At 35.6% G+C, this 25358-nt stretch overlaps 1 protein-coding gene and 1 pseudogene across 1 annotated transcript; both read right to left on the bottom strand.

Moving 5' to 3' along the window:
* Positions 1-3071: 3071 nt before the first annotated feature.
* LOC129489990 (olfactory receptor 5F1) lies at positions 3072-4016 on the bottom strand. Its single transcript, XM_055293349.2, has one exon. The coding sequence runs from the start codon at positions 4014-4016 to the stop codon at positions 3072-3074; it is 945 nt and encodes a 314-aa protein (XP_055149324.2).
* Positions 4017-21347: 17331 nt separating this feature from the next.
* On the bottom strand, positions 21348-22191 carry LOC129489986 (olfactory receptor 5F1-like; annotated as a pseudogene).
* Between the last annotated feature and the right edge of the window lie 3167 nt (positions 22192-25358).

Below are 25358 nucleotides of genomic sequence, written 5' to 3'. Positions count from 1 at the left end.
CTCCAGCCTGGACCACAGAGACTCCGTCCCCAGATTCACTCCCCCCAAAAAATCTAACACATACCAATTACTTAGCCAAAACAGAAAATTATATCTAAGTATAACAATGAATGACCACTTTTCCGCTTTCTGATACCAGAAATTTCATTAGACACAAGCACTCTATGTATTTTCAGTAAAGCTATTAAGTTATTTGAAGATTCCTCTTCTACAGATTACATATTTTCACAATTTACCTACTTTGTATTTGAATTTTCATGTAGACACCTGAAATGTACCTTGAAGCAAGTTGCCTATGAATTAATCCACCATTTTTATTTGACTTATGTAAATTTAAATGAATTACTTCATTAATCTAGATACTAACCTTTAATAATTTACAAATCTTTAATTTCACATCTTAATAGACCAATGAAAATCACATTGTGCACATTAGTTTTTATTTAATAAACTAAATCTAAACTTGGTATTACATACTAATAACAAACAATTTATATTCATTTTATGCCTTAATGTAGGTCTCCATCTATTAATATAATTTTATTTTGGGGGTTATTTGGATATAGGTAATCCTTGAATCTTGATTCTTTCATTCTTTCCAACTTATTGCTTACTTTTCTAACTTTGGGACATTCACAGATTTTGAAAACTAGTTTCCACTTGGCCTTATCTAATTACTGATGAAGAAATTGACTCAACATAGTCAATAGCATAATTTTAACAAATAAATTATTCAAAAACCATTAAATGAGGCAAAACATTGGTTGATAGCTGCAAATTTTGAGAATGTGGTAACAATAAACACCTAAATGAAAGAAAAGACTAGAAATTAGAAAAGTTGGGCCTGGCATGATGGCTCACACCTGTAATCCCAGCACTTTGAGAGGCTGAGGCAGGCAGATCGCGAGGTCAAGGGTCCGCGACCAGCCTGGCCAATATGGTGAAACCCCGTCTCTACTAAAAAATACAAAAATTATCCTGGCACAGTGGCAGGAGCCTATAGTCTCAGCTACTCGGGGGGCTGAGGCAGGAATTGTTTGAACCAGGGAGGCAGAGGCTGCAGTGAGCCGAGATCCGACCACTGCACTCCAGCCTGGGCGACAAAGCGAGACTCCGTCTGAAAAGAAAAAAGAAAGAAAGAAAGAAAAATTGGAATACAATAGAGATAGTTGCATAACAAAGAGACTAAAATGTTGTCTTTTTAAGAGAGGGTTTCGAAATATTGTTAGTTTCTAAAGAAAGAAGATGAGAAAATCACATTCAATACAATAATTAGCAGTTTCTTAATGCTTTTACAAGTTAAGTTTCTTTTGAGTTAAATAAAATAAAAGTATTAGGAACTTTGTTGTATACAAATGCATTGAACAATATGCAAGAAAATATAATAGTTAACTAATATAAATCTGATGAATCAGGTAAACAATTAAATTTACATAAAAAATACACATTCAATGAATTAAAAACTAAGCAAAATCACAAAGTGAGAAGAGCTCTTAATTTTAAAATATTTGTAGATTTTGTGAGTTTAGACATAAGAGACTTGAATTAGAGGGTAGGGAGCACAGCTCAAAACATGTCTAAAGCTCCGAATCTCAAAATAACTGGATTTCATCTCCCAAACATTGTTTCTAAGTTCTACATCAAAAGAAATATAAGCATTTACTTGTACAATATTTTAGTCCCATATGTGATTCCATTAAATCATACTAGTACAGGGGAGGCAGAGAAAATACAGCAGTCATCTGGTATGGAAACCGTACCTGCTTAGTGGACAGGGCTCCAGGGCCTGGTAACCACTGTGGTCCAGTAACGTGAGAGAATAATCTGTAGGTGCATAGACAACACCAAATTATTCATGAACATCTACCTGGCCAAAGTCACCCAAATGAACCATCGAGGGAAATAAGATGGTGGAATTGGGCAACATTTTGTGACAGGCCATAGTGTCTGCTGTGCCCACATACCAGATGATGTGCGCGTCGCCACTTCTATCAGGTGCATATTCACTGACAAGGTCAAGAGCAAGAGCCATGGGGAATTTCCCTCCATAGAAGTGTCTGTCTCCTTACCAAGCCACAGCCCCAACTCAGCTTCTTCCAGAGTTCTACCAAGGCAACTTCCTGTTTATCTCCACATTATTAATGCCTACATTTAATACAAATACCATTTTCAATTAATACGTCATTGCAATTGAGAAAAGACTTTCATGAACAGAAATTCCAGGACCTTATTTTGAAGAATATCTGTCAGATTCATTCATTGAATATTAATCTATCACTTGCAACTATGCAGTGATTAAAATATCTGCAGCACCTGAGCATGTGTCCATGTGTCTTTCTGAATGTGTGTCTGTCTCAAGGAAAGAAAGGGAGAGACAGGGCTAGAAAATTTGGAGCAGAATGAAAGAGAATAAAAGAATAGCTGTAACTGACGCATACTAATTAGAGTTTTCTTGATAGCACATTTTTGCAGAAACTCTCACATTCTTTAAATACACTCATGCACGTGTGTGTGTGAGAGAGAGACACAGAGAGGCAGAGAGAGAGAGAGAGGAGGTAGAAAAAGGAGAGTTTAGAATTCCTATTAAAACTATAGTCCTAAAATTTGATTTTATTCCTCCAAGAAGTAGTTCAGTGAATACAAAGGAGAAATATACATTAAACTTATAGCATTTCTCACCTATGTGATATTTAACAATCCCTTAAAAATCATAAATGGTGAAAAATAATGCATAAGAAAAAATGAATGGATGATAGAAATTATTTTATATTTCCAGTTTCATTTATCATTGTGGCTTTGGTCTGTAAACATATATTCCATTTGATTTCTAGATAAGATTTCACTTAAAAATATTCACTATTTTGGAGAACCTAACAAAGATATATAGAATCATAGTAAAGTCAACATGCCATGATCTTGAATCAGTTTGGTATCTTACTTTATCTGTAACTGGATACAACTATTAACAGAATGTACTTACTGAGAAAATATTCTAATAAAAAATATAGGTATAAACTAGACTTTGAAAGTAACTAAAATATGCTCTTTAGCTCAGATTTTTAGCCAACCAATCACAGAAATGAAGAGATCCTTTTCCTGCTAATTACATTCGCTAAAGCCTTCTTTACTTCCTTATTCCTGAGGCTGTAGATCAGAGGATTCAACATGGGGATCACCACTGTGTAGAACACAGAAGCCACTTTGTCCTGATTCAGGGAGTAGCTGGAACTAGGTCTCAGGTAAGTATAGATGCAGGTGGTGTAGAACAGAATTATGGCTGTCAGGTGAGAGGCACACGTTGAGAAAGTTCTGTGCCTCCCCTCCCCTGAATGCATAGAAAAAATGGAGAAGAGAACGTAGGAGTAGGAGGAGAGGATGACAAGCAGAGTCCCCACAATATTCACACCAGCCAAAATAGAACTTATGCTTTCTTTCAGGATTGTGACAGAACAAGAGAGCTTGAAAAGTGGGGGGCTGTCACAGAAGAAGTGATGGATGACGTTGGATCCACAGAATGACAAGCTGCTGACATGGCTTGTGTTGACCATGGAGTTCAGCAACCCTGCAGCAAAAGCCCCGGCTGCCATTTTTAGGCAGACTGTCCTGGACATGATCAAGGAGTAAAGCAGTGGGCGACATATGGCCACGTACTGGTCATAGGCCATTAACCCAAAGAGGATGCATTCGGTTGACGCCAGGGCGATAAAGAAGTACATCTGTAGGAAGCAGCCAGCAAAAGAGATGGTTTTCTTCTCTGATAATAAATCTGCCAGCATCTTTGGGGTGATGGTGGTTGAGTAACAAACGTCCACAAAGGACAGGTTAGCCAGGAAGAAATACATGGGTGTGTGAAGCCGGGAATCGATCCTGATTAAGAGGATCATCCCGATATTTCCCAGTACTGTAAGTGTGTAAATCACAAGAAATAACAGAAAGAGGATAATCTGTAGCTCCAGTGTGTCTGCTAATCCCAATAGGATGAACTCAGTCAGTGAAGTATAATTTTTTCTGGTCATTTATGAGAAATATATTTTGTGTAAATTTTACATTAGTTGTAAATATTTTCCTCTCTAAAAGTTTACCAAAAAAAAGAAGTGTTAATAGGACAGTCACATATGGCAAAGAAATAAACAAAAACCTAGAATAATATGTCATAATTACTGGAATTACTGAAGTAATAGGAATATTAGAGGACCCATGGGTAAGCATTTACATGTAATAAACAATTGATTGTATTGAATTGGAGTTGTAGGCTTCTCAAATCACTGGCTGAAGTCCACATACTCTATTTCTGCGAATGCAAATACTTTGTTCTATTTTTTCTATACTAGCCCACATCCAAAATGTAAAATAATAAAAATATTCTTGCTAAAATTTCTCCCATTCTCAGAGCAGGTATGTGAATTTAACTCAAATGCATTCTTTTGTAATTTTCTCAAAACCACTCTGTACACTCTTCAACTCCAAAATTCATACTTTATCTCTTGAGAATGGCTTATGTGTAGCCCTAAGCAGCAAAAAGAGTGACCATTTCAAATAATCAATATTTTGATATCTATTGTATCCTTAAAAATAATTTAGTGATGTTTTAAAAGTAAACCAAATGATTGTTATACTACAATGTCCATTATCAAGTTAATTCCAAGAAGCAGCCGACAGGGTACCTATCCACCTTACTTAATAACATCACCAAATCTTTAAAACTTCCTCCCCAGATAGCTACTTACCTAAGTAAGTAACTATTATTTTTTTTATCAGAGGTTCTTAGTTGGAGCTTAAAAATAAAAGAAGAAAATTTAATTTAAAAAATGCAATGGAAAATTGAATTATCTATTGGTAAAATTTTAAGATGTCTTATGATTAAATACATGTTACTGCGATTGTATTTTGTTTTTCTCCAAGAAGACAGGGTAACCATGGGGAGTAGATTATAGCTATTAATTGCAGAGTCAATTCTCTACAGGCAGGAGCTCTGTCTCAAAACAATATTAAATATAATATGATCACATAGAGATGTATGGAATCAGACATTATGAAAGTCTTACATCATAAAGTGGTTTGTGACCTCTGGAAAATACTTTTTAATTGTCTATCTACACTGACTCTCTCTGTGTCTGTATTTTTAGCTTATTCTAAGTGCGTGACTAAACTATCATTCTCCCCCTGTGCCATTTCAGTGTGTGTGTGCACCCCTCTTTTTTTCGGTGTGAGTTAAAATTCAGCTATTTTCCTGTATAAAGGTAGTGAGAAAGGGTAGTTAATAAATATCTATTGTATGATTTTTAAAGAAATGCTACAACCTGAGCAAATAGCACAATAGATTTAAAAATTAATATATATTTATGATTTTGAAATTATGTTGGTTTTTGCCGTTGCTATTTGTGATTCTGATCCTGCAAAGACATGAAGCTATAGATTTTCTAGATCTAAATTCAAAAATAAGACAAGGTAAAATATACTACATTGGGTATTCAAATGCAAAGAGAGTCTATTTGCATATGGAACTCATAATGCAGCAAATACAATGTTAATTATTTTGTTTAAATTCTCAATTACTTCTCTCAACCAGTCTTTCAGGTTGACATTATTATTCGCACATTTTGTAGATGAAAAAGTAAGGCTTTAATCTGTTAAACAACTTCCCCAAAGATAAACTGTTAGTAAGTGGAGGAATAAACTTGAACACAATCTTCAACGTTAAGAACTAATACCGAGCTCGCTATTTCCTATCATGCTCCATTTTAACTTATATGTGTATATATGTGTGTGTATGTTTGCGTGTATGTGTATATGTAGTGTATGTGTATGTATATCGCACAGTGAATCTAATCCTCCAATCTTCAAAGCATGTAGGAGACATCAGCATCTAAAGGGAAGCCTCTAACATAATGCAAAAAATTGGTTAAAAAGTTGACTTTTAAAGGTCTCACCATCATGTCTGATATGGTTTGGCTGTGTCCCTACCCAAATCTCATCTTGAATTGTAGTTTCCATAATCCTCACATGTCATAGGAGGGACACCATGGGAGGTAATTGAATCATGGGAGTGGTTACTCTCATGCTGTTCTTTTGTGATAGTGAGTGAGTTCTCATGAGATCTGATGGTTTTATAAGGGACTTTTCACTCTCTTGCTCATTCTACTTCTCCTTGCTGCTGCCATGTGAAGAAAAATATGTTTGCTTCCCCTTCTGCCATGATTGTAAGTTCCCTGAGGCCTCTCCAGCCATGCTTAACTGTGATTCAATTGAACTTCTTTCCTTTATAAATTACTCAGTCTTAGGTATGTCTTTATTAGCAGTGTGAGAATGGACTAATACAATGCCATCAAGAACTATGCCATGATTGATAATTACCAATTATATTTTCAGTATTTATTTGCTTATGTATATAAGAATACATAACTTAAAGAACGAAAGTATGTGAAATAATTTTTACTGGAGCAAACTCAACTGTGAATTAAAAGAGTTGGAGAAAAAACAATATATTCTCAATACATGAATTTTGTTAGAATCAAGGAGAGAAGATAATACTATGAAAAAAGAAGAGATCGGTGTTATTAAACCTTAAAAAAGCAAAGACTGAAAAATTAGAATGAACTGGAAATTTTAATTTAAACTTTTGAAAGGAGCTTATTCAGGAAGAAGCAGAAAGAACTTCTGAATAATGGACTAATACAATGCCATCAAGATCTATGCCATGATTGATAATTACCAATTATATTTTCAGTATTTATTTGCTTATGTATATAAGAATACATAACTTAAGGAACGAAAGTATGTGAAATAATTTTTACTGGAGCAAACTCAACTGTGAATTAAAAGAGATGGAGAAAAAACAATATATTCTCAATACATGAATTTTGTTAGAATCAAGGAGAGAAGATAATACTATGAAAAAAGAAGAGATTGGTGTTATTAAACCTTAAAAAAGCAAAGACTGAAAAATTAGAATGAACTGGAAATTTTAATTTAAACTTTTGAAAGGAGTTTATTCAGGAAGAAGCAGAAAGAACAATGAATAAAAATATTTTAATTCATGAACGTTTAAGTGGGGACAATTTGGCCTTAGAAACCATTAATTTCTTAAAGCCATTGTGGAATAGCTTTCCTACAAAAAGCTTTCATTTTTTTTTTTTTTATACTTTAAGTTTTAGTGTACATGTGCACAACGTGCAGGTTTGTTACATATGTATACATGTGCCCTGTTGGTGTGCTGCACCCATTAACTCGTCATTTAGCATTAGGTATATCTGCTAATGCTATCCTTCCCCCCTCCCCCACCCCACAACAGTCCCCGATGTGTGATGTTCCCCTTCCCGTGTCCATGTGTTCTCATTGTTCAATTCCCACCTATGAGTGAGAACATGCGGTGTTTGGTGTTTTGTCCTTGCGGTAGTTTGCTGAGAATGATAGTTTCCAGCTTCATCCATGTCCCTACAAAGGACATGAACTCATCATTTTTTATGGCTGCATAGTATTCCATGGTGTATATGTGCTACATTTTCTTAATCTGGTCTATCATTGTTGGACATATGGGTTGGTTCCAAGTCTTTGCTATTGTGAATAGTGCCACAATAAACATATGTGGGCATGTGCCTTTATAGCAGCATGATTTATAATCCTTTGGGTATATACCCAGTAATGGGATGGCTGGGCCAAATGGTATCTCTAGTTCTAGATCCCTGAGGAATCGCCACGCCGACTTCCATAATGGTTGAACTAGTTTACCAGTGGAAAAACTCATTCTTAACGGTACAGTTTGATGAGATTTGACAACACATACAGTCTTGTAACCACTACCACAATTAAGACAGAATATTTCATTCAGCCTCATAAATTCCATATTTCTTTATATTTAATTCCTCTCCTTCCTGTAGTCCCTGACAACCACTGGGAAACCACAGATGTGATTTCTGTAATTCTTTTCCCCTTTTTGGAGTATGATCTAAGTGAAATCACACAGCTTATAGCCTTTCAAATCAGGCTTTCATCCTTACTATGATGTTTTGAAATTCAACCATATTGTTGCTTTTATCACTTTGTTTTTTGTGAGGTTTTTTTGCCTTATAAAGGCAAAAAAGAAACATCCAAAAGCAATGGACTAATGGACTACTAAGTAGTAGTCCATTCCCTTATGTAACACTAATTGAGAGAAAATGACATTGTTTCCAAATAAGAGCCATTATAAATAAAGCTTGTCTTTGTATCTACATATTTTTAAAATTTCACTTGGGTAATAACTGGAAGTCTATTGGATCATAAGGTAAGTAAAAGCTATTTAAGAGACTGACAAACTTTTACAACATTTTAAATCAGTGTTTTGTGTCAACACAACAATGTCTGGGAGTTCTTGTTGCTCTAAATCGTTACCAGCACTTGGCATTTTCTTTCTTTTAAATTTTTTAGCTAGTCTGATAGGTGTGTCATTATTTCTCATTGTGGTTTTAATTTGAATTTCCCTAACAACTAATCATTTTAAACATTTTATGTGTTTTCTTGCTATCTCTATTTTTTGTTGTTTTGGTAAAATGTCTGTGAAAATTTTCTCTTTGGTTGTTCATTTTATTATTATTGTTTTTTCATAGTTCCTTTTATATCCTGGATACAAGTCCTTTAATGCATATGCACTTTGACAATGCATGTTTTCAGTTTATGCCTTGACTTTACATTTTTGAGAGTAGCTTTTTATAAGCAGAGGTAATTTCAATTAAGTGAAGCAAGTACATGCATACAAAGACAAGCTTTATTATAATGGCTCTTATTTGGAAACAATGTCATTTTCTCTCAATTAGTGTTACATAAGGGAATGGAATACTACTTAGCAGTCATTATTAAGTCCATTGCTTTTGGAAGTTTCATTTTTATAAAGGCAAAAAAACCCCCACAAAAAACAAATAAAATGATACAAGCAACAACATGGTTGAATTTCAAAACATCACAGTAAGGATGAAAGCCTGATTTCAAAGGCTACAAGTTGTATGATTTCACTTAGATCATATTCTAAAAAGGGAAAAGAATTACAGAAATCACATCTGTGGTTTCCCAGTGGTTATCAGGGACTAGAGGAAGGAGAGGAATTAAATATAAAGAAGTATAATGGAATTTATGAGGCTTTACTTATATGTTTGTGTTTTCTTGTGTAATGTCTAAGAAATACTTTCCTAACCCCAGGTCAAAAAGATTTTCTTCTGTTTTGTTTAAGTGTTTTCTGTTGTTTCAAGTTTTAAATTAGTTCTATCATTTTCCCCTTGATTTTGATATGCAGTTTAATAAAGGATTTGTGGTTTATTTCTTCCTTCCTTTCTCTCTTTCTATTTTCCTTTTATTTTTATCATAAATTAATTTCCAATTTATCCACTACCATTTTTCAAAACACCATCATTTTTATATAGTCTTACTTTGGTATTTTGTGAGATTGTATTGGCTATATATAGAGAGAGAGATCAATTTCTGAACTCTATGCTGTTCTTAATTACTGTAGATTTATCATTCAATTATTTTAGTTTTTAGTGTACAATAAATTATTTTTTACTGTACTCATCATGTTACACTATCAAAAGCTTTTAAGTAAAGATTTCTGTTAAAAATTTTCTATTAATGTTACTTATTTTTATTCAAAAAATAAATATATAATTATCAAATTAACATATTAGATATTGAAATGTGTTGACTTGATATGTGTACAAATTATTTAATGATTATCACAATCAAATTCATTAGCATATCCATATCCTTATATGCTGTATATAAAATATCCAGAACTTGTTTTTCTTGTAAATGAAAGATTATACCCTTTTGTTAACATCTATGCATTCTCCTCCACATTCCCTCAGAGAGTGTATAAATCTTTCTACTCTGTTTCTATGAATTCAACTTTTTTAGATACCACACACATCTGTGATCATGCAGTATTTGTCTTTCTGTGCCTGGCTTATTGCATTTAGTCTAATGCCCTCCAGGTGCATCAATATAGTTGAAAGTGTCAGGATTTCCTTCTTTTATGACACTGAATAACATTTTATTGTATGCCTACACCACATTTTCTTTCTCCATTTATCCATTGATAGACACTTAAGTTGTTTCCATATGTTGGCTACTGTGAAGAATGGTGCAATGAATGTGGGAGTGCAGATATCTCTCTGAAATTCTGCTTTCACTTCATTGGATATACACCAGAAAGGAGACTGCTGGGTTATGTGGTAGTTCTATTTGTACTTTTAACTGGAACATTTAAGTTGCTTTCCTTAATGGCTGTACTTATTTACATTCCTACCAACAGCATATAAGGGTTCTCTTTTTTCACATCCTTGCCAACACTTCTTAGCTTTTGTTTTTTGGAAAATGTGGTACATGTACACTATGGAATCATACGCAGCCACAAAAAAGACAAAATAGTAATCCATGATGTTCACATGCCATGCTTTCTTTATCCAGTCCACCACTGATGAGCATCTATAATAGGTTGACTTAATTTCTTTGCTATTGTGAACAGTGCTATGATGAACATAAGCTTATATGTGTTGTTTTGGTAAAATAATTTATATTCCTTTGGGTATATACTCAATAATGGAATTGCTAGATTGAATGGTAGCTCTATATTAAGTTCTTCGAAAAGTTTCCAAACTGCTTTCCACAATAGTTGAGCTAATTTTCATTCCCATAATCAGTGTATAAACATTCCCTTTTCTCCACAGCCTCATGAACATCTGTTAGTTTCTGACTTTTTAATAATGGCCATTCTGAGTTGTGTGAGATGGTATCTCCTTGTGGTTTTGATTTGCATTTCTCTATTGGTTAGTGACGTTAAGCAAGTTTTATATGCTGGTTGGCTGCATGTATGTCTTCTTTTGAGACATGTCTGTTCATGTCCTTTGCGCATGTTTTAATGGAGGTGTTTATTTTTTGCTTGTTGATTTGTGTAAGTTCCTTATAGATGCTGGATATTAACTGTTTGCCAGATGCATAGTTTGCAAATATTTTCTGTCATTCTGTAGGTTGTGTGTTTACTCTGTTGATAGTTTCTTTTGCTATGCAGAAGATCTTTAGTTTAATTAGGTCCTATTTTTCTATTATTGTTTTTATGGTAATTGTCTTGGAGAGTTCATGAAATCTGTGCCCAGGCCTATGGCCACAATAGTATTTTCTAAGATTTCTTGTAGTTATTTAAAAAGAGTTCTGGGTTTTACATTTAAGTCTTTAATCCATCTTGAACTTATTTTTATGTATGGTGAAACGTAGGGGTCTAGGTATTATCTTCTGCATATGGCTAGCCAGGTATCCCAGCACCATTTATTGAACACAGGGCATTTGTCGATTTTGCTAATAATCAGATGGTTGTAGGTACGCAGTTGTATTTCTGGGTTCTCTAACCTGTTCAACTGAATTGTGTGTCTGTTTTTGTGCCAGTACCATGCTATTTTGATTACTAGAGCCTTGCAGTAGAGTTAGAAGTTGGGTAGTCTTATGTCCCCAGTTTTTTTCCTTTTGCTTAGGATTGCTTTCCTATTTGGGTTGTTTTTTTTGGTTACACATGAATTTTAGGATTTTTTTTTTCTAATTACATGTCTTACAAGGGTCCTTAATGGAGTGCTACATATGGAAACAAGACTGTTACCTGGCCCCACAAAAATACATGTAAGTACATAGCCCATTGACACTATAAAGCAACTATAAAATTAAGTCTGCACAATCAGTTAACATGATGACAGGATCAAATCTTTACATCACCATATTAACTTTGACTGTAAATTGTTTAAATGCCCCACGTGAAAGGCACAGAGGGACAAGTTGGATAAATAAGCAAGACTCAACTGTATGTTGTCTTCAAGAGACACATCTCAAAAGTAATGACACCCACAGACTCAAAGTAAAGGGATAGGGAAAGCTCGATCAAGAAAACAGAAAATGAAAAAGAGTACGAGTTGCTATTTTTATTACAAACAAAACAGACTTTAAACCAGCAATGATCAAAAAGGAAAAGGGTATTAAATAATGATGAGGAGTTCAATTCAACAAGAATACTTAACTATCCTAAATATATATGCTCACAACAGTAGAGGACCCAGATTCATGAAACAAGTTATTTGATACCTATGACAAACTTAGGTAACCACACAATAATAGTGAAGGATTTCGAAAAACCACTGACAGTAGTAGACAGATCATTATGGCATAAACCTAACAAAGATATTTGGGATCTATATTCCACACTTGGCCAAATGAACCTAACAGACATCTACAGAATACTCCACCCAGCAACAGAATATGCATTCTTCCCATCTGCACCTGGCACATACTCTAAAATCAACCACATGCTTGGTCATAAAGCAATTATCTACAAATTCAAAAACCTGACATATACCAACCATACCTTCAGACACAGAGTGATAAAATAAAAATCAATAACAATAATATCTCTGAAAGCTATACAATTATATGGAAATTAAACAATCTGCTCCCAAATGAGTTTTGGGTAATCAATGAAATTATGGCAGGAATCAAGAAAATTTTTAAAACTAGTGAAAACAAAGGCACAACCCACCAGAGTCTCTGGGACTCACTAGAGCAGTGTCAAAAAAAAGTTGATAGCAGTAAATACCCACATCAACAAGTTAGAAGATAAATTAACAACCTAACAGAACACCTAGAGAAATTAGAAAAATGAGAGCAAGCCAATCTCAGAGCTAGCAGTTGAAAAGAAATCAACAAAAACAGGACTGAAGTGAACAAATCTGAGATGTGAAAAAACATAGGAAAGCTCAATGAAAACTAGTTCGTTCTTTGAAAGAATGAATAAGATTGACAGACCACTAGCTAGACTAATCAAAAAGAGAGAAGATCCAAATAAAAGCAATCAGAAATGAGAAAGGGGATACTACCACCAGCCCCATAGAAATGCAAAAAGTAAAAGGACCCTATGAGACTATTATGAACACCTCTGTGCACACAAACTAGAAAACAGAATAAATTAATAAATTCCTGGAAACATACAATCTAAGTTTAGTCTTCCCAAGACTAAACTGGGAAGAAATGGAAACCTTGAACAGACCAATTACAGGTACCAGAATTGAATCAGTAATAAAATTCCTACCAACAAGCAGAATCCCAGCACCAGATGGATTCCCAGCTGAATTCCACCAGTCAAGTATAAAGAGAGCCTGGTACCAATCCTCCTGAAATTATTCCAAAAAAAAAAAAAATAGAGGAGGAAGGACTCTTCTCTAAGTCCTTCTATGAGGCCAGCATCATTCTGATATCCAAACCTGGCAGAGAAACAACAACAAAAAAGAATACTACAGGCCAGTATCTCTGATGAGCATCGATGGAAAAATCCTCAACCAAATACTAGCAAACTGAATCTAGCAGCACCTCAAAAAGATAATCCACTATGATCAAGCAGGATTTACTCCTGGGATACAAGGTTGGTTCAACACACAAAAACCAATTCATCCCACAAACAGAACTCAAAACAAAAAAATCACATAATCATTCCAATGGATACAGAAAGGTCTATTGATAAAAATTCAACATCCATTTATATTAAAAACCTCAAAAAAGTAGGCTTTGAAGGAACATACCTCAAAATAATAAGATTAACCTTTGACAAACCCACAGCCAATGTCATACTGAATGTGAGAAAGCTGAAATCATTCCCCCTGAGAACTGGAATAAGACGAAGATGCCTACTTTCAACATTCCTATTCAACAGAGTAATCGAAGGCCTAGCTGTTGCAGTCAAGTAGGAGAAAGAAATAAAAGGCACCAAATAGGAAGTGAGGAAGTCAAATTATCTCTCACCTGAGCTCTATAATCCCCTAATCTGACTAGAGAGTCACAGTGACATTTCAGTTTTCCTGAAATCAATGTCAGATTAGAGCAGATGTCCAGTAGTACCCAGAAGGTCTTTTTTTTATCCTCCTTTTCCCCAGTGCATAGTTATTCTGGTAAAAGACCACGGGTCCCTTTGGGGAAGGCTTGGGAAGAAGATTAGCAGTATAAATTGTTAGTAGTTTACTGGGGTCCTTCTTGGAAAAAATCTGGCCTCCCATTCATTCAAGGGGTTCTGGGTCTATAAACTAGCTCAAGTCCAGGAATTGACTGAGGGGCCATGATTCTCTGTTTTTATTATTTGAGTTAGATTTTTACCCACTGAACTTTCAAGTTTTCTGCTTTTACAGATCAAGCAGGAATTTAGTAGGCTTCCTATCTATTTCACTTCCAGCAACACCACGGTTAACTAGCCAAAGCCACAGGTCAACACAAGGCACACAATTCTGATTGTTGCTTTGTCTCTGCTGTCTATTATGGTAACTACATCAACCTTGCCTTTGGTAGCTTTGTGCTGCCACTTGACCCTGCTACCTTGGAATACAATTATTCTCATCGCATTTCTGTTTTGCAATGGAATGGCTGTGATTCTTACTGTAAAATCTGGCCTGCAGAGAAGAGCAATCATGAAGCTTTTCAAGGATCCTAGGACTCTTCTCAAATATATGCATTTTTTATAATTGTTTATTTTTAATTTTTGTGGGTGCATATACATTGAATTTCTTGAAACTTAACCCAAAGGAGATCAGGCACCTCCCACTCACTCCAGGTGGGCCATTTTTTGGTCTGTGTTTCAGCCAACTAAACAATTAGACTTTTGCCCACTGAACTTGGAAGTGTTCCAAGGGAAACTTGGAAAAAGGGGGAGCTCCCTTTTTTTTAACAAACTCTTCAACCTGTAACATTGAATATCTGTTTAGTGAGCCCATATCAACAAATTTAGCCAGAATAAAATTTATGAGCCTTCCACCATTATTCCACACTATTAGCATCTGTTCCCACCCATGTTTCCTAGATTTCTGTTGTATAAATCAGAGAACTCAAGCAGCTCTTTTACGGTGGAGTGCACCTCCTCATGTGTCAAACTTTGTATCTCACCTTTGTGGTCTCCTGGGACTTGAGTCTATTTATGCTATAGAAGCAAAGAAGGTTGGTGGAATGAATCCTGAGAAGAATTAGCATTGTCTTGCTCAGCAACTACCTCAGAAGAGGCCATTAGAGTTTCCTCAGGCAATGCAGATTTAATCACCTCAGGAAGAGAGATACCACTATGGGTGAGGAGGCTACCACCACTAGGGTGTGGGGAGGTCCCTCTCTTTGATATTAGACGTCTTTCAATTCTGAGAATTGAACTCTCCTTATAAGTCAGTCAATCAAATGATGAGAACTTTTCTTGATTTTCAGCAATTTCAGCTTTGTGGCTACAGGAGAGATTTTCCTTCAGGATGTACTTAGAAGCTCTTAAGCTATTTACGTAGAGCTAGAGCCAGGAATTCAAAACCCTGAGCTCATCCTCTTCTTTCCTCACTTTGTCCAGCAGTAATAAACCAATGTCATTATATTCCTTATTTTTCCACAAATGTATGAAAGTATCATACATGAAGTTACCAAGTTCCTTGACTCTTAAAAGGAGTTGATTAGAAGTATGCAATGCAGATATTTTGCATAACTCTATAAACAATTCATGACATGGATTGTCAGTTCTCTCTGTGCTATTGGAAGTAGAGTCCTTAGCATTTTTATGCCTAATTAGAGAGTCAATTCTATAAACCTCAAAATTAACTGGGAAAACATCCTTAAAATTCTGTTTCTCCAAGCAATAGGGAACGGGCTCCCTATTTAATAAGTGGTGCTGGGATAACTGGCTAACCTTATGCAGAAGATTAAAATTGGACCTTTACCTTTCACCATATACAAGAATCAACTAAAAATGGGTTAAGGATTTAAATGTAAAACGTAAAACTATAAAAACCCTAGAAAAAAACCTAGGAAATACCATTCTGACATAGGCTCTGGCAAAGATTTCATGACAAGGATTCCAAAAGCAATTGCAACAAAACCAAAATTGACAGGTGAGACCTAATTAATCTAAAGAGCTTCTGTAGAACAAAGGAAGTTATCAACAGAGTAACCCTACAGAACGGGAAAAAATATTTGCAAACTATGCATCTCACAAAAGCCTAATAACTAGAATTACAAGGAACTTAAACAAATTAACAAACAAACAAACAAAAAAACTCTATAAAAAATAGGCAAAACTTGTGAACAGACACTTCTCAGAATAAGACATACACACAGTCAACAAACATGAAAAAATGCTCATCACTAACCATTAAAGAAATGCAAATAAAAACCACAATGAGGTTCCATCGCTCACCAATCAGAATTTCTATTATTAAAAAGTCAGAAAATAACATGATGGTGAGGCTGTGGAGAAAAGAGAATATTTATACCCTGCTGTTGAGAATGTAAATTAATTCAGTCATTGTGGAAAGCAGTTTGGAGATTTCTCAAATAATTTAAAACAGGAATTCCATTTGAACTAGAAATCTCATTACTGGGAATATACCCAAAGGGGTCATTCTACCATAAAAGCACATGCCAGCATATGTTCATGGCAACATTTTTCACCATAGCAAAGACAGGTATTCAATCTAGATGCCCATCAACAGTGGACTAATTCAAGAAAATGTGGTACATATAGACAATGGAATACTACACAGCCATAAAAAAGAATCAAATCTTGTCATTTGTAGCAACATGCTTGGATTTGGGGGCCATTGTCTTAAGGGAAATAAATTAGGAATAGAAAACCAAATGCTACCTGTTCTCACTCATAGGTGGAAGCTAAACATTGGGTATACATTCACACAAAGTAGAGAATAGACATTGGGGCATACTGGAGGGAGAGGCTGGGAGGAGGGTAAGGATGGAAAAAGTACTCATCAGGTACTATGCTCATGACCTGGGTGATGAAGTAATCTGTACACCAAATCCCTGTGACATGAAATTTACCCATGCAAGAAACTTGCAAATACACTCTCTGAACTTAAAGTAAAAGATGGAAAGAAAAAAATGTATATGTTTCTCTACAACCACTCTTAGGACACAAATCTGTATCAGTCAAGGTTTTTCAGAGAGACTCATCAATGGAATATATGTAAAGACAGATATTTGAGGAGAGATTTAGTAGGGGAATTGATTTACATAATTACAGAGGCTGAAAAGTCCCACAATAGGCTCTCTGCAAGCTGGAGAACCAGGAAAACGAGGAACATGGCTCAGTCCAAGTCCAAAGGCTGCAGAATCAGGGAAGACAGAGGCCTGATAACCCCGAGCAGGCAGGGAGTCTCTGGTGTCAACCCCAGAGTCCAAAGGCTGGAGAACCAGGAGTTCTGACATCCAGGGGCTGGAAAAAAGGATGCCCCAAATCCAGGAGAGAAAGTGTAAATTTGCCTTTCCTCTGCTTTTTTGTTCTGTTCAGGCACCCAGCTGATTATATGGTGCCCACTCACATCTACTTTAGATCTTTCCCACTCAGTCTACTGACTCACAGTCTTATCTACTTGGTAATACCCTCGCAGACACACTCAAAAATGATGCCTTATCAATTACCTAACTATCCTTTAATCCGGTTGAATTAACACCTACAATTAACTATCACAGCCTCATTCTATTAGTCCACGTTACTTGGCTCTATCGAGCCTTACTATTACAGGACAAAGCTATATAATTACAAACAACCATAGACATACCTTTGTTATTTGCGCTTTTTTCTTTTTTTTTCTTTTTTTTTTTTTTTTGAGATGGTGTTTCACCATGTTGCCTAGGCTGGCATTTGCTCTTAAAATGTGTTGTCTGTTCTTTTTGACTAAAGCTCACCAAATACAGCATTTCAGATGATTCTTACACAGACTTCTGTAACACATAATTTGGGCATAATGATTTTATGATTTGTAAGATAATTTTTCAACCTTTATTTACATTTTTTTTCCTTTTTTTCTTTTTCTTTTTGAGAAAAGTTCTTGCTCTGTTGCCCAGGCTGGAGTGCAGTGGCACAACCTCTGTTCACTGAAGCCTCCATCTCCTGGGATAAAGCAATCCTCCCATCTCAACCTCCCAAGTAGCTGGGACTACAGGAGCAGGCCGCTACACCTGGCTATTTTTTGTATTCTTAGTAGAGATGGGGTTTTGCCATGTTGGCCAGCCTGGTCTCAAACTCATGAACTCGAAGGATCTGCCCATCTAGGCCTCCCAAAGTGCTGGGACTACAGGTGTGAAGCATCACATCCAGCCTTTTCACATTTGTATGCTGTTTATAAGCATTACGTTTCCCAGCTTCCAGCTTCTATTATTATAAACCTTCTGTTTCCATGCCCTCTGTGTATTCTTTTTTTTTTTTATCATTCTGCTTCTTTAACCAGTATATTAAGAAACCTGACATACTCTCAACATAAGAAAGCTAATAAATTGCATTTTATTTACTTTGTGTTTGTTTTACAACATACAGTTACAATGATTATACAATTTCAGGAGACTGAGAATTTGAAGTCTGATTCAGAAATTTAGCATTTTGGACACAGATTATCAGATCAATTTATTGCTTACAAAGTTTAATTAATATCCATCACCCCATGTTTTAGTAACAAATATGAGAGTAATAATTTTTGTTAAATTACTGAAATATTCCAGGGACTCTTCTGAGGTTTAGAGATAGTGCATGGATATTTGCAACATTTTCATAGCAGCATTAAATCACACAATTTAAACAGAATTGTAGAGATAGTAAATATCACGTTTTCAACCAAAGCTGTAAATTGTATCTAAGTTCATGAACAAATTTCTGCATTTTTGCTTTTTGATGTCATACACTGTGTTTGATTTTCTATATATTTGTTTCTGTATATTATCAATAAAATGAATATATCTTTGTGCTTTCCTTTTCTACAGATTAAATATTCTCACATCAACTTATCTACCTCATGTTTGATTTTTTTCCATACACCCGACCATCTGTGTATTACCTTCTTGACATAACATTGCTTATCTCTATCCTTTGAAATATATTGACAATGAATTAACATAGTATTTTTTATTTTATTTCTCCAATGTGAATTCAGAGATTGTTACTTCATTTAATTACTATTTTTAAACTCTATGACATCTCGTCTATTAAACACCCATGAAAATGATGTGTTTACTAGTTTTTATTTATCAAGCCAAATTGAAAAATATGTTTACATAGTAATAGCAAAACATGTTATACATTTACTGCCTTAACACAAGACTCTATCTACTAATATCCTTTTGTTTGTTTTATCTGGATACATGTTAATTCTTGAATTTGGAGGCTTTCATATTTTTCCAACTTGTTTGCTCACTTTTTCAGTTCTGTGATATTTTGATTTTATAAACTAGTCTCTATTTGGCCTCACTTAATCACTGATAAAGGTATTGACCAAAATACTAAAGCCTGACGACATATATTTCAAACTGCTCTCATTAATTTTAAAGAATAAATAAATTACTTGAAAACCATGGAACAAGACAAAACATTTATATCTGTATATTTTTGGAATGTGGTAACATTAAACAATCAAGCAAAAGCAAGCACTAGGAAACTTACAAAATCATAAAACAAGAGATAGTACAGTAAAGAGACAAAAAAAAAATCCTTAAGTTCATAAGAAAGTATTCAGCAAGCATTGTCAGATTCCAAAGAAGGAAGAGAATTAGAAAATCAGATCCAATATAATAATTAGGAGTTTTAAAATACTTTTACAAGTTAAATTTATTTTAGATTAAATAAAATTTTAAAATACACTCCGAACACTTTTACGTAAATGGATTGAACTACTTTTAGGATTCAAATGGTCTGTTTTAGGCCAACTCAGTTTGGCTGCAAGAAAATATGATTGTTTTTATGAAATTCACCTGAATGACCTCTTTATGACAGTCTATATTGGATACTCTGTCCACATCTCAGATGATGAGAACATCACCACTTCTATCTGGTATAATTTCATCAGCAAAGGCAAAGATCATGAAAATTTTTCCTTCGGATACTCCAGATAAGTATGGCTTTCTCTTTAGGAAGTCCTGGTTCTCATTCAGTTTCCTCTGCAGGTCTACTATGCCAATTCCCTATCTCCCTATTAGTAACGCTTAGCTGTAATATTAACATTGACTTCAATTTACTTTTATTTTATTCTAACTAATAACGGTTTCTGTATACAGAAAATTGATGAAAGTATTTAAAGAAAATGTCAGATTTATTCAGTGACCATTAATCTACCTCTTTTGAAAGTATACACTGATTAAACTCTGTAACACCTAAATGTGTGTGCCTGTGGCTTGTGGCTTGTGTGTATGTGTTAATCTAGAAGAGAGAAAGGAAGAATAGGGTGGCTCAGCTCACTCGGGCTGCAATAATAAAATACCCTAGGCTGGGTAATTTATAAGTAACAGAAATTTATTGCTCACAGTTTTGAAGGCTGGGGAATTCCAGGATCAAAGGACCAGCAGATTTGGTGGTTGACGTCTTGTTCTCTGCTTCAAAGGTGGTGTCTCCTTGCTGTTTCCTAACATGGCGGAAGGGGCAAACAGCTCTCTCACACTACTTTTGTAAGGTCACTAATTCCACTCATGAGGGCTTCATCCTCATGATTAAATCACCTCCTAAAGACTCTACCTGTTAATGCTATTACATTGGTGATTAAGTTCCAACGTACAAATTTTGACGGGAACATTCAGGCCTTAGCAGAGGGGATAAAAAAGCTTGTGAGTAATAAATGAGAATGGAAAAAGCTGTAATTGATGCATTCCGATAGGACAGTAGCTCTTCTAATAGCTCATTTCTGTACAAATTAACATGAATACTTTAATGAATATAGGTTTGTATGGAAGGAGAGAGACATAAAAGGTGGATAAATCAGTGTCTGTTAACAGTACAGTCTTAAAATTTGATTTAGGCAACACTCCAAGTTACAATTTGACCACCTAAAAAGGGAATTATATTTTAATTCAAAATATTTCTATTGTATGTGATATTTAACCATCTGTTACAGATAATAAATGAGGAAAATACAAACAATGGATAATCAAAAATATTGTATATGGATAGTATCATGTGACATTGTGGCTTTGGTTTCTAAACACTTAATCCCTTTCTTCTTGTAGTCAAGGTAAAATTAAAATAAGCCCCGAACTATGAGAACTCAGTGAAGATTTAGAATGATTATAAAGGCCCCTTGGTCTTTATCAGTTTGGGTAATTTGCTTTATCCCTAACTGCATACAAATATTTGAGTATTGGCAGAATGTGTTTAATGAGAAAATATTCTAATAAAAATTGTAGGCATGAGCTATACTTTGAAAGTAACTAAAATATGCTCTTTAGCTCAGATTTTTAGGCAAAAAATCACAGAAATTAAGGGATCCTTTTCCTGCTAATTACATTCGCTAAAGCCTTCTTTACTTCCTTATTCCTGAGGCTGTAGATCAGAGGATTCAACATGGGGATCACCACTGTGTAGAACACAGAAGCCACTTTGTCCTGATTCAGGGAGTAGCTGGAACTAGGTCTCAGGTAAGTGTAGAAGGAGGTGGTGTAGAAGAGGATTATGGCTGTCAGGTGAGAGGCACACGTGGAGAAAGCTCTGTGCCTCCCCTCCCCTGAATGCATAGAAAAAATGGAGAAGAGAACGTAGGAGTAGGAAGAGAGGATGACAAGCAGAGCCCCGACCATATTCACACCAGCAAAAGTGGAAAAGATGCTTTCCTTCAAGTGTGTGTCAGAGCAAGAAAGCTTAAAAAGTGGGGGACTGTCGCAGAAGAAATGATGGATGACATTGGAGCCACAGAATGGCAAGCTGCTGACATAGCTAGTGTTGACCATGGAGTTCAGCAACCCTGCAGCAAAAGCCCCGGCTGCCATTTTTAGGCAGACGGTCCTGGACATGATCAAGGAGTAAAGCAGTGGGCGACATATGGCCACGTACCGGTCATAGGCCATTAACCCAAAGAGGATGCATTCGGTTGACGCCAGGGCGATAAAGAAGTACATCTGTAGGAAGCAGCCAGCAAAAGAGATGGTTTTCTTCTCTGATAATAAATCTGCCAGCATCTTTGGGGTGATGGTGGTTGAGTAACAAATGTCCACAAAGGACAGGTTAGCCAGGAAGAAATACATGGGTGTGTGAAGCCGGGAATCGATCTTGATTAAGAGGATCATCCCGATATTTCCCAGTACAGTAAGCGTGTAAATCACAAGAAATAACAGAAAAGGAATAATCTGTAGCTCCAGTGTGTCTGCTAATCCCAATAGGATGAACTCAGTCGGTGAAGTATAATTTTTTCTGGTCATTTATGACAAATATATTTTGTGCAAACTTTATATGAGATGAAAATGTTTCTCCCTTTGAAAGTTTATGGAAAAAAATAGAAATGTTAATAAGGATATTCACATATGGAAAAACCTAGGATAATATGGCATAGTCATTAAAGTGACTGAAGGATGATTAGAAGACAAATGGATGAGCAAGTGAATTTCATAAACAATGGTCTCTATTGAATTTGGGTTGTAGGTCTCTCAAATTTCTGATCTAAGTCTACATACTTCAGTTTCTGTAAATGTGCATACATTGTGCAATTTTTTCTATACCAACCCCCATTCAAATCCAAAAGACTGACACATTAATGCTAAAATCACTCCTATTTCCTTTGCAGGTATGTGAGTTTAACTAAAATACATTTTTTTCCTTGACTTTAAAACAGCTTTATACATTTAACTCCAAACTTTATACATTGCCACCTGCTGCACTAATAGGAATCATTTCAAGTAACACATATTTTGACATCTATTATATCCTAAAGAATGATATTTAATGTTTTAAAGTAATCCAGTTATTTTAGTTACAAAGTACATTATCAAATTAATGCTATGTAGCAGAAAATGTACCTGTCCACTGAAGTGAATACAGCAAAAAATCTTTATAACTTCTTTCCCATGCAGAGTTTTACCCAAATAGTCTATTATTTTCTTTTTAAACTGGGATTCTCACTTGTAGGTTAAAAAATATAAAAAAGAAACTTTATTTTTAAAATGCAGTGTAAAGTTGAACTATCCACTGGAAAAATTTTAAGATTTAACCTTCTGATTAAATACATGCAGCTGCATTTTTATTTTGTTTTCCTTCAAGCAGATCGGGTGATCTTGGGGACTAGATAAGTATTAATTGAGGAGTCAATTCTCTAAAGGCAGGAACTTAAGTCTCAAAAGTAAGTTAAACCCAGGCTGGGGGTTGTGGCTCAAACCTGTAATCCCAACCTTTTGGGAGGCCAAGGTAAGCGGATCAGTTGATGTCAGGGGTTTGAGACCAGCCTGGCCAACATGGCGAAACCCTTTCTGTATTACCCTGACTAATACAAAAAAATTAGTCGTGCCTGATGGCGGCACATGCCTGCAATCCCAGCTACTGGGGAGGATGAGGCACCAGAATTGCTTCAACCCCCAAGGAGGAGGTTGCAGTGAGCCATGATCACGCCGCTGCACTCCAGCCTGGATGACAGAGTGAGATTATTTAGTGCTTGTATCATAAAGTGATTTCTGACCGGGCGCGGTGGCTCACGCCTGTAATCCCAGCACTTTGGAAGGCCGAGGGGGGTGGATCACAAGGTCAGGAGATCGAGACCATCCTGGCTAACACGGTGAAACCCCGTCTCTACTAAAAATACAAAAAATTAGCCGGGCGTGGTGGCAGGCGCCTGTAGTCCCAGCTACGCGGGAGGCTGAGGCAGGAGAATGGCGTGAACCCTGGGGGGTGGAGCCTGCAGTGAGCCGAGATCGCGCCACTGCACTCCAGCCTGGGTGGAAGAGCGAGACTCCGTCTCAAAAAAAAAAATAAAATAAAAAATAAAATAAAGTGATTTCTGACGTCTATGTAATTTTAAAGTCCCATTTAAAGTCAGTGAAAATGCTATATATTGACCATTTACATTGTTTCTTTCTCTGTAGTTTTAGCTTATTCCAATTGGATGCATAGCCTAACACCAAATTATTATTCTTCCCTATCAAAAGGCAAAATTACACAAATGATTTTAAATATAGAATAGGTGTTTATTTGCAACTCTAGAATTGGGTAACATCTACTTCTAGAAAATAGGATAAGAGATCCATTGAGCTGAGCAGAGGAGCTTGGCTTTACAGACAGAAAAGGATTGGAGAAAGCAGAAATAGGGGGAAAAAAGTAGCTTGGGGCTGGGTGCGGTGGCTCATGCATGTAATCCCAGCACTTTGGGAGGCAGAGGGGGGCGGATCACGAGGTCCAGAGTTTCAGATCAGCCTGGCCAACATAGTGAAACCCCATGTCTACTAGAAAACAAAAAATTAGCTTGGCGTGGTGACGGGTGCCTGTAATCCCAGCTGCTTGGGCGACTGAGGCAGGAGAATCACTTGAACCCGGGAGGCCAAGTTTGCAGCGAGCCGAGATCGTGCCACTGCACTCCAGCCTGGGAGATCTGTCTTGCTCTGCAAGATTGTCTCAAAAAAAAAAAAAAAAAAAAAAAAGCTTGGTTATTTCAAAGCTACTTTTAGGGTTCACGGCCGTTTTAAGGCGACTCAGTTTAGCTGAAATCTCCTGTGTGTTTGGAAAACAGGATTGTTTCAAGTTTACTTTGATTACCTGGCATTTAGGAGACCAGCTCAAAAAAATGGCCTCCGATAAATTTTGTTTAACATCCCCTATCCTCTTTGTCACTCTCTCTCTCTCTTTCTCTCTCTCTCTATATGTTTAACTTCCAATTCTTTGTCTATATGTTTAACTTCCAATCTAGCTCTATTTCTCATTATAAGTAATAAGAAAGGGAAACTTGCTAATATCCATTCTACAATGTTTAAAGAAATACTATATCCTAAGCAAATAGGGTAATGAATAAGAAAACCTAATTTCTTTTTAAAATTTTAAAGTTATGTGGACTTTTTGAAATTATTATTTGTGATTCTGATTCTACAAGGGAATGAAAGTTCATATTTTCTAGATTACAATTCTCAAGATAGTAAAATAAACCGCACTTGGGGTCCATATGAAAGGGAGTCTACTCATATAGGGAATTCATAATACATTAAGCATTATAGGATAGTTTTATATTTAAATTCTTAATAAATGTCTACATCACTTTTTGGGGTTGTCATAATTATTTCCCCCATATTTTAGATAAGGAAAGGTGGTACTGTTTACACAAAAGTCTATTCAAAGTCTCTTCAGTTATAAGATGGCACATTGTAAAATCTTGAAACTGTTACTTCGATATTTAAGGCTTATTTTCTACATATACTTAGTAGATTTTAACCATCACTTCTGAGGGGCCTTTGCATAATGATTGATCTCCTTTACAAAAGTAATTAAAAACCTTCAAATAGTTTAAATGGAAGGTATACATTTTATATTTTATGCCTTTTTTTGAATGCTTCAAATTAATGGAAAGTAATAAAACAAATCATACATATATTTAATAAATTATACTTATAAGTAG

Source organism: Symphalangus syndactylus, chromosome 1 (assembly GCF_028878055.3).
Source record: "Symphalangus syndactylus isolate Jambi chromosome 1, NHGRI_mSymSyn1-v2.1_pri, whole genome shotgun sequence".
Taxonomy (NCBI): domain Eukaryota; kingdom Metazoa; phylum Chordata; class Mammalia; order Primates; family Hylobatidae; genus Symphalangus; species Symphalangus syndactylus.
The sequence above is the reverse complement of the archived record's forward strand: the minus strand, read 5'-3'. Positions and strand labels throughout refer to the sequence as shown.